Source organism: Anarhichas minor, unplaced genomic scaffold (genome assembly GCF_050575085.1).
Source record: "Anarhichas minor isolate MPS153535 unplaced genomic scaffold, ASM5057508v1 ptg000010l, whole genome shotgun sequence".
In the NCBI taxonomy this organism is placed as follows: domain Eukaryota; kingdom Metazoa; phylum Chordata; class Actinopteri; order Perciformes; family Anarhichadidae; genus Anarhichas; species Anarhichas minor.
The window spans coordinates 3,296,092-3,312,821 of NW_027466456.1; the positions used below are offsets into that span (position 1 = coordinate 3,296,092).

Here is a 16,730-nt window from a genome sequence, read left to right on the forward strand (position 1 = left end):
CACATTGTCTAAAGCAGAGGTGTCAAACATACGGCCCTAGGACCTGAAACAGACCGGCCTGCTGGATGACTTTGAAAACTATTTATCCGTTTGTCCTAATACATCTTGGTTTATACTCTCCATAGTGAAGCCGGCGCAGGGGGCGTGCATCGGAAAATGACGCCATCACGACATTGGGCGTCTTTCGCGAAGACTCCACAAATTGGTGCAACGCTTGGTTGCGCACTTCTGAGTTTGTGCAACTAGTTGCGCGCAATTAGAGCTCTAGACAGGACTGTCAAATAGTTGACTGATAAAATAACTACACATCTGTCAGAGGATTTAATATAGAAGGCCAATATGTTTTTAAATGCTTTAGAAACCATCAGGTCTTATATTTGCCATCAAATCAAATTGTTTACAAGATATTCAACTTTTGTTTCATGATAATACATTTAATATTTGTCTTCTTTCATTACAGGGCTCGTATAAAGGTCAGAGGCATTGTGGAGGCTGGTTTATGGCATTTTGCCGGTTACACTCATTGTTTTCTTGCTTCTTCCCCGTACATTTTGTTTTAGAGAATACTGCAACGAACAGTGCGTTGAGCACAAACGCCGTTTGTGGTTGTGCGCTCGCAGCTCGCGTGCCATCTATGGAGGCTTGTGCAAGTAGCCCACGTTCAGGCTACATGACACAACTCTGTCAAGTGTAGGCTACTGTTCACGCAGGACGACACAGTCACTGCGTTTGACTGAGACACTCTGCTCATGAATGTGGTTCAAAACCACATCGTTTGCATAATGCAAAGCACACAAACGCATCTTTCTCTTCCTGATAAAGGAAGTACTTAAAGACTGAAGCTGTCAGTGATGTGAGCCACTGCTTTTCAGTAGCTCAGCCGGACTCTGATCTCACCATGTTCATCCACTGTGAGCTGCTAATAGCGACACTTGTGCTGACTCTTGATGGTCGAGGTGAGTTTTGTAATGTTTTCACAGCTGTACGTTTGATTATATCTTCAGGTTGTCACGAAGAACGACATTCCACACTGTGGGACAAACAATGCACGAGGTCAAAGGTGGTGTTGTACTGGACTACATTATAAAGAGATGTGTTTCTAATATTCTACTTTCTACTAATGTTAGAAAGACCTCTCAATATATTGCAGTCCAGTACATCACAACTCCTTAAAATCACCCCAATGCTAAAACACCTAACAATAATAAAATAAAGCAGACGTAGCCATCATGAAAGCAGACTTTATGGCAGAACAATTGCATTGAATTGCATTCGTTTGTACAGGTGTACATAATAAATGTTTTTTTTTTTTTAAATCCCACAGTTCATGCAGGTGAAATCATTGGAGGTCGTGTGGCTGTGCCGCACAGCAGGCCATACATGGTGCTTTTGTACATGTACAAGGACATTAGTACACCTACCCACTGCGGTGGCTTCCTTCTGAATGAGGATTTTGTGCTGACTGCAGCCCACTGCGGAGCCAAGTGAGTTCAACACACTTTACCTTTTACCTACCTACTCATCCTGGGGCCCCATTGAGACCTCAATTTAAATGATACCAATAAATTATATTATTTGGCAAATATGTTTCATAATGGCTTCAATAATTGAGACATAAATTCATGTCTTAATATTTATATTTTGTGAAAAATTATAATTTTATTCTTGGATAACGTTTTTTTCTCCATTTAATTCAGGTCCTACGAAGTCTTACTAGGAGTTCACGATGTCCACAATAGTAATGGAAACCAGCGTATATCTGTGGCACAAACATTTCCACACGAAGACTTCAATGCAAAGGATTTCAGCAATGACATAATGCTTCTCAAGGTAAGAACATCCTTGAATTTAAAAAGCATCAATAAGCTTTACTCTATTTAAGCCATTACAAATGTATCACTATGTTATTTGCAAAAGCTCTATTGAACAAATTAATCAAATACAGTATGCATGTCACTTAACAAAAACTAATCGGGGAATGTATTCGACAACAGGTAAATGAGAGCATTGAAAGTAATATTTCAGTCTCTTATGTGTATTCTTTTTTTGTTGTTTCTCTGTTTCTCAAGTTGAGCTCCAAGGCAAAGTTCACCGAAAATGTGAAACCCATTGCTCTGGCAGACAAAGATGATGTCTCTCTGCCAAAACCATGTCTAGTGTCCGGCTGGGGAAGAACAGCGACACAAGACATCTCTTCTATACTCATGGAGGTCGATGTCACACTTATTGACGACAAGCAGTGTGCTGAGCACAAGTGCTACTGCTCTATGGGAGAGACAGGAGTGGGTCCTGTACGTATTTCCTGTAACATAACATGGACAAACAAACGTTGGTCAACAATGATAATCAATTCAATCACTGCATATGTGTGTGTGTGTGTACTTCCAGGGAGACTCTGGTGGCCCTCTGGTCTGTGAAGATGAAAAGGCGTACGGTGTGGTGTCCTTCGAGGCCGCTCCACCCGATCCACGCTTAGGTGCCCCGAAAATCTATTGTTTTCTGAAGATCCCTTACTACAGAAGCTGGATCAATTCCACCATGACAAATGCGTTAAAAAGCTCTGATGCACGTGACGATTAATTGATCAAATCCCGGCATTTGAATTCACTGTTTGCATAAAATTGGGCAGCTGATAATTGAGATGCTAATATCACAACGTATGCTATTGCAATGAGAGTGTCCAAAGTCTGCACTTCCTCGCTTTACACAGATTTATATCTATTAATGTCAGATACTGTATCCTGCTCTTAAATACAACATTCTATGCATTAAATAAATGACTGCTTTGTGCATCTTCTTGTTGACTCGATCAAATGAGAACACAGTTTGTTTTGTACCATCTTTTGAAACAATAACCTGTTGCTCTCTCACGTGTTCTCTTTGCACCTCTGTGCACTTGTCTGTTTGAGCGTGAATCAACACAAAGACAACACTGCCTCCTTGTGAACAGAGTGCACCGATGCAGCAGGAAGAGTTCCACTTACTGAAGTCACAAAGAGCCAAAGAGTTGGGATTAGAACCTGTTGTTTGTTTGGTCGGCAGTTCTGCCTTTGATTTTGAAGTGGGGGCTCCTTCCCCTTTAAATGACACACATGTATGAATGCTGCATGTTAGCTCACCTAAAATGTCATAAACAGGCTTGTTGATTACCAGCAATGTCAGAATATGATTACTCGTTATTTCACTTCAATTGTGCTGCAGTATTGCTGGCCTTGTCCCTTAGTGCGACAGAAACAATGGCTGGTCAATCGGATGCAAGTCCACATCTCATAAACAAACCTTCATATGCAAAATGCACCACCGTCTAAATACATCGTGAATATTATTCATTTTTCTAAATGTGTCGTCAACTGAAAGGTCTGGTTTGTTCAAATGGTCCCATTTTAATTGCATAAAAAGCTTTTATCACACTTCACTGACTAAATCTGGCCCACTTTAAGTTACCGCTTGTCTTCCATGTTCATACATCTAACTTCAGATCTGGCAATTTTAATAGCTTGCCCTTGTCGGTTGAACTTACCTGTGCATTGGCCCATGTCTTCCTGACTGTCCTTTGAGTGTGAGCCAGCAGCATTAGAGCCACAATGTAGAAATGAATACATCTTTTAACATGTCTTTCCAGTCTGAGATCTCGAGGGCCAAAGGTCAAGTGATTGTCAAATTCAATACTTCCATAAGAAACTAAGGGGAACGCGTTGCAGCGATTCTGGCCCCTAAACATGTACCATAAATAAAATCCCCCAGAGACTTAAAGAAATAAGCAACGGTCGATATGTTACTGCATCACAACTCAGGCAGAGGATGTGTTTTAATGATGATCATCTGTAGTTCATGTGAATCGGAAACCAAACCAAAAGCTGGGCTGCAAAACTGAGAATTTTATGATCCCCAGAAGGCCCAACTGCTCGTCACAAAGTATAACTTGCTTTCGTCTGCTCGTGGTGCGAGCCTCACAATGTTGAACCATTCTAAGTCCAGCCAGGCTGCATTGAGTGGATCAGGACAGGCACTCAGCACTGTCTGAATGGAGCTTAAGTAGACGCACTTAATCAGACACCGGTCATTACGTTTTGACTGATGTGTCTTAAGGCCACAGATTACCTGTCACACCTACAAAGGCTTTTCATTTCACATCACCGAGCGATAGACACGTCTCCCTCTGATGGCCAACAGCTCTCTTTCTCTCTAACCACTCTTTAAACTCCTTCAGCCCATCCGTCTGCAGCAGCACTAGTCCCAGAGAGCTCTTTAACATACGCCATGCATTAGCATGCACGTTCTAGGGAACTCGCACCAGCTTTCGCCTTTACCGAAATCAAACCACCTCACCCGATCAATCTCCTTCATCAACTCGACACTCTCCACTCTATCTATCTAAAGCAAAGAATCCAGCTTTTACACCCGCATTTATATACAAGTCCTTTCGAAACAATCACAAATGATGTAAACTCCAGACTAACACACTGTGCTTCCTCCCAAAGACGGTGTTTTTTTCCCCAGAGTCAAGAAAAGTCATGACAAGCTTCTGGTTTCTTTCATCAACATGTTCGTCAGGTTCTGTCTAGGTCAGGAATAACACCAGCACTATGCTGTCGTCAGTCTCTCGGTATCGCCAGTGCACGCTGTTATAACAGGCCCTTCATTCACTAACCTGCCACTCCAATAAACTAATCTGCATGCTAAAATGGCCTGGTCTTTGAGACTGTTAAGGCCCCGGCATCACTTCAGGTCTCTGAATATGAATATAAAGGGAGAGATAACCAAGGGGAGCTGTACTGCTCTTTCACAACTCACAACAGAGGAAATGGTTCATGATATTCATCTCAACTTCCTGTTGATTACAAACAAGATAAACGGTTCAAGAGCATTTCAAACGGATGTGACTAAGTGACACACAGATACACAAGAGCCAGAGTAAACTGGAATCAGACCCTGCTGTACCGAAAATAAATATTGTACTTCCAACGAATAGAAATGGAGACTTTGATTAAATATTACCAATAATGGAGGGCTCACAGCTTATTCAGGCCAAGTACAATAAATAAATAGATGAATCAATAACAAAAATAAATAAACACTGGACCCCTCGGAGCAGTTCCCCTCGGTTGGGACGGGACAATATAAGTTTATTATTTTGTCTGTTGCAAAAAAAAAAACAAGCAGCTCATGAAACATCAGAGTTAAAAACGAGAAGATGCTAGAAAAAAATGAAATGCCACCAAAGAAGCTTGAGAGGTTTTTTTCTCCACAGGCTGAGGTTCTGAAAGACGCTGCTACGAAATCATGGTTATGTGACTACAAACACTCTGGAGGGTTTAGGGGCCGGATTAGAATTGGGCGGTTGTTGGGCAACTGTGGACAGCTAAGTGTGATGGGGGACGCTCCCCAAGTGCAAGTGAATAAATGTGTGGTTTAAAGCTGCATCGTTTGCATATTCGAACTCATAAAAAAACACTTCTCTTCCTGATACAGGGAAGTACTTAAAGACTGAAGCTGTCAGTGATGTGAGCCACTGCTTTTCAGTAGCTCAGCTGGCCTCTGATCTCACCATGTTTATCCACTGTGAGCTGCTAGTTCTCATACTTTTTTTTCCCAGTTCATACCGGGGAAGTCATTGGAGGTCACGAGGCTGTGCCGCACAGCAGGCCATACATGGCGCTTCTGAAGATGCACAAGGACAATGGTAAAACTGGCTACTGCTGTGGCTTCCTTCTGAATGAGGATTTTGTGATGACTGCAGCCCACTGCCAGGCCAAGTGAGTTCAACACACTTCAAACTTCCAACTATTATCGGCTGTGAATCCTGGGGCCCCGTGATGAGATTCATCTCAACAACAACGACAACAGCCCAGTCTCCTGCATTGAGTCTAAAAAATATGCTTAATGTCGGCGTTGTGAATTATGACATACATTCTTTTAATATTTTTAATTTAATGAATACAGGGCTCTGACGAACCCCCCCCCCCCCCCCCCCCCATACTCCCACATAACTTCTCTGCACTTTTCTCATTTCAGGTCCTACACCGTCTTACTAGGACTTCACAATTTCCATAAACGAGATGGAGTACAGCAGTTAAATGTGAAGCAAGCATATCCACATAAAGACTTCCACGATGAAAAAAATGACATCATGCTTCTTAAGGTAAAAGAAAAAATAATTTAAAAATATACTTGTAGGGAAATATGTGGGATTTCCAACTTTTGTTTCCCGTGTGATTAGCAAATACTTTATTTGATGCATCAATCCAGAGGAGCATTCAATTATGTTACAGATTGATGTTTTTATTTGACATATATTCTTTTTCGTCCCTCTCTGTTTCTCAAGTTGAGCTCCAAAGCAAATTTCACCAAAAATATGAAACCCATTGCTCTGGCAGACAAAGATGATGTCTCTCCGAAATCATGTCTCGTCTCCGGCTGGGGAAGAACAGAGAGGTCCAACAACAAGTCAATGTCTCTCACACTCCAGGACGTCACTGTCACACTGACAACAAGAAATATGCTCTGGACAACATGTACTGCTCTGAGGGAGCGACAGGACCGGGTGAAGTACGTATTTTCTGTAACGTAACATGGACAAACAAATGTTGGTCAACACCGATAATCCATTTAATCACTGCATTGTGTGTGTGTGTGTGTGTGTGTGTGTGTGTGTGTGTGTGTGTGTGTGTGTGTGTGTGTGTGTGTGTGTGTGTACTTCCAGGGAAAATGGAAAACTAAGGAAAATGATTTAACTTATTTTATTAAGATTCCCGACTCCACAAGCTGGATCGAAAAAGCCATGATGCATGAGACGATTGATTGATCAAATCCCGGCATTTCAATTCACCGTTTGCATAAAATTGCACAGCTGATAATTGAGATGCTAATATCGCAACTTCTGATTTGATGTTCGATACAAATTACCTTTTTGTTTAGCAAGTTGAGTCAAATCACTGAAAGTATAGATCGATGAAATGTGTTGCTTTTTCAAGTTACAGCTGTTTTCGGCTACTTGGCGGCTACAAACTGGACAACCACATTTATTTTGTGAATAACCTTTAGATTATTTTAGGCAAATCTAAATCAATGCCATGCAGGTTTTCAAGGCCTTTCATGGCACTCAAATTCAATATAGTACAAAAGCTGAACCAATAAATGCAGACTCAATGCTGCTTAATAGATGTAATATCTTGATATTATACACTGTATCCTGCTCTTAAATACAACATTTTATGCATTAAATACATTGCTGCTTTGTGCCTCTTCTTGTTGACTCGATCAAATGAGAACAGTTTGTTTTGTACCATCTTTTGAAACAATAAACTGTTGCTCTCTCACCATGTTCTCTTTGAGTGTGAATTGAATCAACACAAAGACAACACTGCCTCCTGGTGAACAAAGTGTATTGATGCAGCAGGAAGAGTTCCACTTACTGACGTCACAGCTGAAACTCTCTCCTCATGCATTAAACTTAATCAAGTCTCTGTCTGTTTAACAGATCATGTATTTTTTTTTAGCAATATCTGACAGAGGCCAATTCTCAGGATGGTCACTTTTCAACAACACAAGCACATTGTGTTTCTAATGTTGACATTGTTTGGGCATTAAATGAGTTTAGGCATTAAATCAGGCCACATTATTGGATTACGACTTCACATTTATCTGAAGCATATGCTTAAACTATACAAATAAATAAAAATAAGAAATTAGACCTTTAATAAAGGACAATATGTCTTCATTAAATATGTGTTGACTTTGTTGATGAGGCTGCTTTACTCTTATTATTCCACTTACTGCACATATGTCCACTATTATGACTAGTGTGTTGTACGGGAGGCAGTGTGCATCGGGGATGTGCGGTCAGTGTATAGCTCTGTCTCACCAAAGCCAAACATGTATGTTGAGATTACATGATAGCTGTATGTATTAATAACGTCTTCATATTCATACTTCATCATGTTTATGAATTCTATTTATTGTTTTACTGACGCTTCTTGTTATTGACAATGAGAATTTGTTCATTGGCAGTTTGCTATATTTACTGTCTATTTTATTTATTGTTTTATTTTTTTACTTATTTGTTACTTGTTCGAAGTAAATAAATACATATAAAATGTAACGAAATGGTTGTCACTGTCTATTCATGTTCATGAACATGAATCCCATTACTTTATGACTGTATGAGTATAACTGTTACACCTGTGTAAAATGCGCATATCGTTTGTTTACATGGACGGCCGAATGTTGCGTCACTTTAAATGTTGCCGCCGCAAGGAATTGTGGGGCGGCTTTATCTTCTTTCCTTTGGTAAAGGATGCTCCAGTGTTTCCTTTGCTAAAGGAGCAAAGAAAGGAAGGAAAAATGTCCTTAGAGAAACTGCTCTTATCATGGCGGCCACTCAGACACTTCCGGGTCATTTCACTCAGTTGTGGGAATCTTCCGAAGTGAAAAGGACTTTTTGACCCCGCCTCACGTCACGTGACATCCACTATCCTCTCGCTTCCTGGCGCACGTTCTGGCAGAAGGGCCTAAAAAAAAAACGAAAATAAAGGACTGGCTATGTGGCTAGCAAGCTTCTCCACGTGTCCTCTTCTCCTCCAGCACGTTTAAATGTGACCTGTTTGTTTTGCCAAGTTAGAGCTAAATGAGGAGAGCAGCAGCCATGTCAATCATGAACAGTATGTTGAACTCTTGCATGTGTTGGCAGACAAAAAGAGGACAACTAAGGAACACATTTTTGACAACCTGACTGTACAAAGCCAGGTCTGATGGTCTGGAGGAGATGGATTTCCTTGGCTTAGCTCATGTTGATGATAACTAACTGAAGAACCTGTCCAGACATGCACAATGATTTGATCTGATTTAGATTAAAGCCTGATTTGGTTATTCTGTTCACAAACAGTCCAAGGATGGACGCCTGCACAGCTGCTTACCTTTTTTTGACAGACAATAATCTGCAGGCCGCAACACTTTTAAAGCTGGTTTTAACTCCCTCATCTGTGGAGGACATTCAGCATTAAAGTGCATCGATGGAGCAGAAGAGACTTTCCTCCTTGGCTTGTGGAATTGAGGAATTACACCCAACATGGAGGACTTCAACAACAAAGTCATTGACATCTTTGTCCAGAGGGAAAGGCGCATGGACGACGTCTACAAATAAAGTAAGTGCCTCCTTTTAAAATACAATAAACGTACAGGGCTGGACTGAATGTTTAGAGACAATTCATTTATAACGTTAACGCTCGAATCATAAGAGTGCTGAAGGAATTGTTATTCAACTTTATTTTCCAGACACATGAGTCCATGTAAAAAACAAAACAAACAACAAAAACAAATACGATAAACATATGTGGACACCAAGACGCAGGTATAATCATTGCAGTTCAAAAGTCAGTGGTTAAAAAAACATTCAGACATTTGTTACAACGTTTCCAAAAACAAGAAGAATGCCTTGTATCACTCAAAATGCAAATTAATTTGGGAGAAGTTGTCCCTGAGCTCTAAAACCCGGGAATACATTTCCAAATTGTTTGCACTTCCGGTCCCTTCGTCTCAAAGTCAAGGGGTTCTTTGAGTGGGTTTTTGGTTTAGGAGCCTGAAATCAGGTCTGTGGTGAACACAAGCGTAAGAGATTTTAACGTTTTGTTCTACGACACAAAATATGTCACTAAATACCCCTCTTGTGATTCTGAAGCTTTTTACACGCGGTTGCCAACAAGTGGCTAAATGAGACCTTATGTACGTTAAAAGCAACATAAAACCGGAGTCAAATTCCATGTATGCGTACGCATTAAATATGATGACAGATATTCAAAGTTTTATTTAAAAAACCTCAAAAGCGTTGACCGTAAAAAAATGACATTCGGTACAGCTCTATATAGGCCTACCTTTTATTTATTTTTTAATGTTTTTGGCTCTGTGTATGTCTGCTGTCTGATGAGTCACTGGTGCGCTGACACCAATATTTCTCTATTTTGTATTTCTCTCTGGTGCGCCGTCACCAGACACTCAGTGTGTGTGTGTGTGTGTGTGTGTGTGTGTGTGTGTGTGTGTGTGTGTGTGTGTGTGTGAGTGAGCTGTTGCACATTTAGGAGTGAATAACCAAATATTCTCACTCTTTTATCCTGTCTCTGGTTTGGTCGTATAGCCAGACGGTCATCATTTGTGGTGTGAATTTGTAGGAGTGAATTATCAGTTTTCTATCGGTTTCTGGAACAGGCCTAAAGTTTTATGATCTGGATCCAGAAGGAACAGTGAGGCACATTGGTATTCTAGTCTAATGCATTCAACCCGCCGTTCGTTCATCTGTGACAGTTAAAGTCTCATTGTGCCTCGGACACATTGATGCTCACAAGTGGAAGACACTTTTTGAATGTGGTGACTGCATCAGCTTGCCTTTAGCACCACCATCAGGCAGTTTCCATTTTGTTTTTACATGCTCATAATGGTCTTCTATTAAAACCTACATAAAGGCAGCACGTGCACACTGTACATATATACATGTACATCCATTACTCAAGCTGAAAACCCATCTGGAAAGTTATAAATGTCTCCTTTTGCATTCCTATGAGGAAGCAACCTCTATGACTCAATGTTGAAGCTAATTTAGAATCTTCTTGAGATGTACATCTTCTAATGGCCACTAGATCCTGGCTTCACTGAATAATGCAGAGGCTGCAGGGCATGAAGGAGGCCGGCATAAAGACATAATATACATTTATTGTCGCAGAGCTCTTGTTTGTCATTTCCAGCAGTGCTGCATCCTCAGAAAATAATTCTTTGTCAATCACCAAATGACCTGACTCGTGCTTTTTTTTCGCTCAGGAGTGCCTCCTGTGTAGCAGCCTGTTATGATGACCTGAGTGCAGCTTGTCCTAACCTGGTGCCGGATGTACTTTTAAATGTGTGAGTGGCTTTGACGTAACCTTGGAGTTCTCTAGGGAGAGTCATCCTCATGTAAGCCTCAGGTTAGACACAAATGCACGAGGACGGAACGATTGTATCTGAAGTGTTTGATACGCCGCAGCCAATAACCAGGAATAGCAACAAAAACATATCGGATGCAAAAAGAGAGGATATTGCTTCAATGATGGTGTGGTGGTCCATGGTTGTACTTAATATACTTATGCTCGATACTTGGGTATAAATATTCAGTTAAGCTCAAAGCAGAAGGTTGTATAACACAGCTCTATGAAATCTCTCACCATATTGGAGCAGTAGAGCGTCGTGTTGAAGGGCAATATAAGCTGATTTTTAGATCTTGTACCACTAAATTAAAATGAACTCTGCTCAATGGTAATCCTATACTTTGTGCTGTAATGGGTAGATGGACGTATTTAAGGGGTTTGTTGAACATTTATCGCACTAAATGAGGTTTAGGGCTTTTAGAGTTTCCACAAACGTCGCAGAAAGGCGAGATGAGGACTTTTCGTGTTTCAGCATAGCTGCACATTAAGAGCGGAAACTCTACACAACAACCTCCTTTAGTTACATCACCGTGATACTCGGCATCGCTGCTCTGCGGTGAGATCTACATCTCATCCCCGACTCCTGGAATGAAGGAGGAACGACAGGAGGAACAATATAGCCAGCAGTGGCGGAAAGTAACCAAGTACATTTACTCAAGTGCTGTACAGTTTTGAGGTACTTACGTGTGCTTTACTTATTTAAATTTTATGCTACTTCATGCTTCTACTACACAGCATTTATCTGAGAGCCGCGGCTATTTGTTACTTTACTACGTTAAATTACATTAAATAAAACGTAGGACAAGCTTATAAAATACATTGCATTAAACCAGCACTTTCCATCATCTTTGGTGTAAATTAAACAATTGTTCAAGGCCCAAAAAGGGCCAAATTTTATATTTTGCAAAAAAAAAAAATACTGATTAATATAAAATCATCATTTTCCCAAAGTCCCGTGCAGGGACATCCTTCAACTTTTCTTGAGTATTTACGTTTTATGCTACTTTGTTCTACGTTTCAAAGGGAAATATTGTACTTTTTACTCCACTACATTTACTTCACAGCTGGTTATATACTTTTCAGATAAAGTTACATGTAAAACACATTATCGATTTATAAAATAAGCTGCTTTTAAACTCCTAAAATTATTGTACGAGAGTTGTGGAAATTACCTCCACCTTGACATCATTAAAATGGTGCTTACATCTAAAGGTATCAGTATTAATATTTCAATATACAGTATATGATAAACTCTCTGAATGTGGACATTCTTTCTGCTAGTTGTTGTGTACTTTTAGTAATATTTTAAATGCAGGGCTTTTAATAAAGTACTCTTTTATATGGAGGTATGCCTACTTTTACTTCAGTAAAACATTTAGAGTTAACATTTACTCTCCAGTAGTTTGAACAATAGTATATACTGTATATATACTATTGTTCAAGAACACCTGACACTTCACCTGTTTAGTGATACTATAGGCCAGGTGCAGCAAATATGTGAATAGAAATGCCTTTCAGCATAGAATATAGAATATAGCAGGGCAGGAACATGTGTAAATGAATAGGACGAGTTAGAATGACACAAGTTTTAATGAAGTCTCAAAGGCAGACTGTGAAGAGGTCAAAGCAACTGAAAAGAAAAGAGTAAAGGAAAAGCATGATGAAGATTTTTTTGTTAACTATTATAACATATTGTATTATAACTGAGCAGAAATACAGTCAAATATACTTGCAATAAGCCGCTTTGGTCTCTAAACTAAATGTGCTTGGTGCAGGCGATTGAGATGAGAAAGTTAAGACCACAGTGGGGTTAAAAATAGAAGTAGATACTGCTGTAGTAAGCACCCTAACTTCTGAACTACCCTTGTTCTATCGTAGCAGCACCTCCTACACACAAGTGCACCTCATGGCTTCCTGTGCAGCACCACATCTTTCCATTGTGGTAGACGTGAGCCAATGAAGCTTCACTGACAACTTTAGTCAGGTGAGAACTTGCAAAATACGCCTGTCGAGATAGTTAAAGACAGAAAAAATGAATATATGTATGTGTGTATGTATATATGTATGTATGTATGTATGTGTATATATATATATATATATATATATATATATATATATATATATATATATATATATATATATATATATATATATATATATATATATATATATATATATATATGTGTCTGTATAGATACAGTATGTATGTGTGTATACATGTGTGTATACATATGTATATATACATTTCGAGCATCAACCGCCTTTTTAAGGTCATGCCACAGCATCTCAATCAGATTCAGGTCGGGACTTTGACTAGGCCACTCCAAAGTCTTCATTTTGTTTTTCTTAAGCCATTCAGAGGTGGACTTGCTGGTGTGTTTTGGATCATTGTCCTGCTGCAGAACCCAAGTGCGCTTCAGCTTGAGGTCACGAACAGATGACCGGACATTCTCCTTCAGGATTTTTTGGTAGACAGCAGAATTCATGGTTCCATTTACCACAGCAAGTCTTCCAGGTCCTGAAGCAGCAAAACAGCCCCAGACCATCACACTACCACCACCATATTTTACTGTTGGTATGATGTTCCTTTTCTGAAATGCCGTGTTACTTTTACGCCAGATGTAATGGGACATACACCTTCCAAAAAGTTCAACTTTCGTCTCGTCAGTCCACAGAGTATTTTCCCAAAAGTCTTGGGGATCATCAAGATGTTTTCTGGCAAAACTGAGACGAGCCTTTATGTTCTTTTTGCTCAGCAGTGGTTTTCGTCTTGGAACTCTGCCATGCAGGCCATTTTTGCCCAGTCTCTTTCTTATGGTGGAGTCATGAACACTGACCTTAATTGAGGCAAGTGAGGCCTGCAGTTCTTTGGATGTTGTTCTGGGGTCTTTTGTGACCTCTTGGATGAGTCGTCGCTGCGCTCTTGGGGTAATTTTGGTCGGCCGGCCACTCCTGGGAAGGTTCACCACTGTTCCATGTTTTCGCCATTTGTGGATAATGGCTCTCACTGTGGTTCGCTGGAGTCCCAAAGCTTTAGAAATGGCTTTGTAACCTTTTCCAGACTGATAGATCTCAATTACTTTGTTTCTCATTTGTTCCTGAATTTTTTTGGATCGCAGCATGATGTCTAGCTTTTGAGGATCTTTTGGTCTACCTCACTTTGTCAGGCAGGTCCTATTTAAGTGATTTCTTGATTGAGAACAGGTGTGGCAGTAATCAGGCCTGGGTGTGGCTTGAGAAATTGAACTCAGCTTTCCAAAGATGTGATAAACCACAGTTAATTTATGTTTTAACAGGGGGGGGCAATCACTTTTTCACACAGGGCCATGTAGGTTTTTTTCCTTAATAATAAAAACCTTCATTTAAAAACTGCATTTTGTGTTTACTTGTGTTATCTTTGTCTAATATTTAAATTTGTTTGATGATCTGAAACATTTAAGTGTGACAAACATGCAAAAAAATAAGAAATCAGGAAGGGGGCAGACACTTTTTCACACAACTGTATATGTGTTTATACACATACATCCATAGATATAGATACATGTATATATCAATTTACATATCATATTTCTGCAGTGTCATTCATGTAATTGATATGACAGAAGGGGGCACTGTAAGCACACCTATTGCAGGATTCCTCCTGTAAGTTGGAGTCTGGACCAGTGCTTCCTCTGAGAGCTTCATTGACTGCAGCCTACAAGTGCTGTGTATCCTGCACTTGACTCTCTGTTTGATGTTGATTGCTATTCTGGAGCCGCAGCTTTGCAGAGGCTTCGACTATTGATGCTTCAGGGGTGGAATTTGACTGTGATGCCTTTTAAAGATCTCAGATCATCATTTAACTACGATTATTTATTCTTTACTGCACAACACAAATCGATGCACATTTAAATACCAACAGATCTATTCCACCGATAACATTTATATCCACATGAGATGAATGTGTGAGTGGTTTTTATTCCTTCTATCCAGCATCACGAGGCTCACACATAAACGTAGCAACTCAGTCCTGAACTGAAAGATAATGATGCGAAAAGCTGCCCGTGTGCCTTTAAGAGGCAAGATCACATTGTTATTCTGGGTTTGTCCACAGGCCGACTGTGGAGGTGGACAGATAGTGGTTCTGAGGGTGATGTGTGGAGGAGAGAGAAGGTGTGGGTGGGGGCGTGTGTAGGAGTCTCATAATACGAGTCTCCAGGGGCCCGTATGGATTAGAGAGAGAGGGGAGAGAGAGGGGGAGAGAGAGGGAGAAAGAGACACTGCGACGTGGATTAGATGTCCTTTGGATGCATCCCGTGTTTTATCGCACGTCCAAGGAGGCAGAGATTGATCCTGTGATTCCCCGTTCTCCAGAATGGTGTTGCCGGCTGAACACTCAAGGCTAAGCTGCCCATTAACGAGCCAATAATTCGTGTCATTATGTGAAGACTGCAGCTGGTGCCACTGATGCGCTGCTTCTCACATGTCAGGTCTGAAGACGGAGAGGAGTCTTAGCGCTGCTCGTTATAAAGCCGGCCTCTCATCGCGGCTCCCGTCCTTTGTCTTGGAAAGCATGCGTGGCAGAGGAGGCTCGCCCTGGATAGCTTATTTATTCCCTCCCCAGCTTCCCGGTTTTTTTTTTTTCCTCTTTTTGAAACACAGCATGCTCAATACAAAAAAAGAACATAAATCAATGTATTAAGTGTTCTCGAGTATGCAGAGTGACGTGCCGCCATTCCCACTCCATGCCTTTGGCTGCGATTACAGCTAATTTGAATGATTGAAATGCTTCCATAGTGGAGCTGGAGTGAGTGAAGTGAAGGGCTCACACAGATGAAGGGGGAGGAGGCGAGGAAAGGCTTGGCTCTACTCCAGGTGGAGGAGGTGAGTCATTCCCCACACAGATAGACAGTCTATCAGTGTGTGTGTGTGTGTGTGTGTGTGTGTGTCTCTGTGTGTGCGCGCACGCATGCGTGCATGTTGCCCAAATTGTCGTCGAGAGAATAAAATACTGCTGTGAGCAACGGCGTGGTAAAGAATGAATACCACTGTGTACATTGTGAGTGTGTTTGTTTTTGTGATTTTCTGTGCAGAATACATCGGGTATCTCTGGTTAATCTGTGTGTGTTCTGCAGACAGATGGTGGCTCTATCTGTGCTCTTCAGGCCAGCTGACTCCAATACCTGAAGTAGGTTGGATTCATGTGGCTCCGGGTTGTTCTGATACCAGTAAGGAAATGCCCCCGATACAGCCCAAAATGCCGGATCGGTCTATGCAGTGATCCAATACCACGTTATGCTACCCGATTTAAAAATATGATTTCAGCCTATATTTACTCTCTTTGCTGAAAGAGGCCCGGCCAAAATAGCACACATTTAGTTTTTAAGCATGCGTTGTGTATTTAGCACACTCTTCATCTATCGTGTGTGTCTGTGTACACTTGTGTGTGTAAACGCCTGTGCGTATGGCTAATTTGTTTGTGTTGCAGATGCATGCCGACTGTATTTTTCACCTCAGGTGGGCGTCAGATTCATGTGGTCCCGGCATCAAACTAGATGAGGGCAGCTAGAAGTTTGATTTGCGTCCTGTAACCTTCTCTTGATCCGGAAACGAGATCACTCGATCAGACGGCACACGTGCGTGTGGCATCTTTTTTTAAATTTCCATTTCATCACCAGTTTCTTAGTCGAGAGTCATTCATGGACAAAGTGGCAGATCATTCAGCTCTGAAGCACAAACGCATTCAGAAACGCACATGAACACCCACCCACGGTAAATGTTCAGGCGCACACGAGTTTCCTC

The 16,730-nt window shown here is 40.9% G+C and overlaps 1 protein-coding gene and 1 pseudogene across 1 annotated transcript; both read left to right on the forward strand.

The window, feature by feature from the left end:
• Nucleotides 1-898: 898 nt before the first annotated feature.
• LOC142946927 (granzyme B(G,H)-like) lies at nucleotides 899-2,695 on the forward strand. The gene is made up of 5 exons (XM_076088557.1): nucleotides 899-956; nucleotides 1,325-1,484; nucleotides 1,698-1,830; nucleotides 2,070-2,291; nucleotides 2,389-2,695. Exons 1-5 carry the CDS (start codon nucleotides 899-901, stop codon nucleotides 2,578-2,580), a joined length of 765 nt encoding a protein of 254 aa, XP_075944672.1. The 3' UTR covers nucleotides 2,581-2,695.
• A 2,854-nt stretch (nucleotides 2,696-5,549) lies between these two features.
• Nucleotides 5,550-16,497, forward strand: LOC142946230 (duodenase-1-like; annotated as a pseudogene).
• Nucleotides 16,498-16,730: the final 233 nt, after the last annotated feature.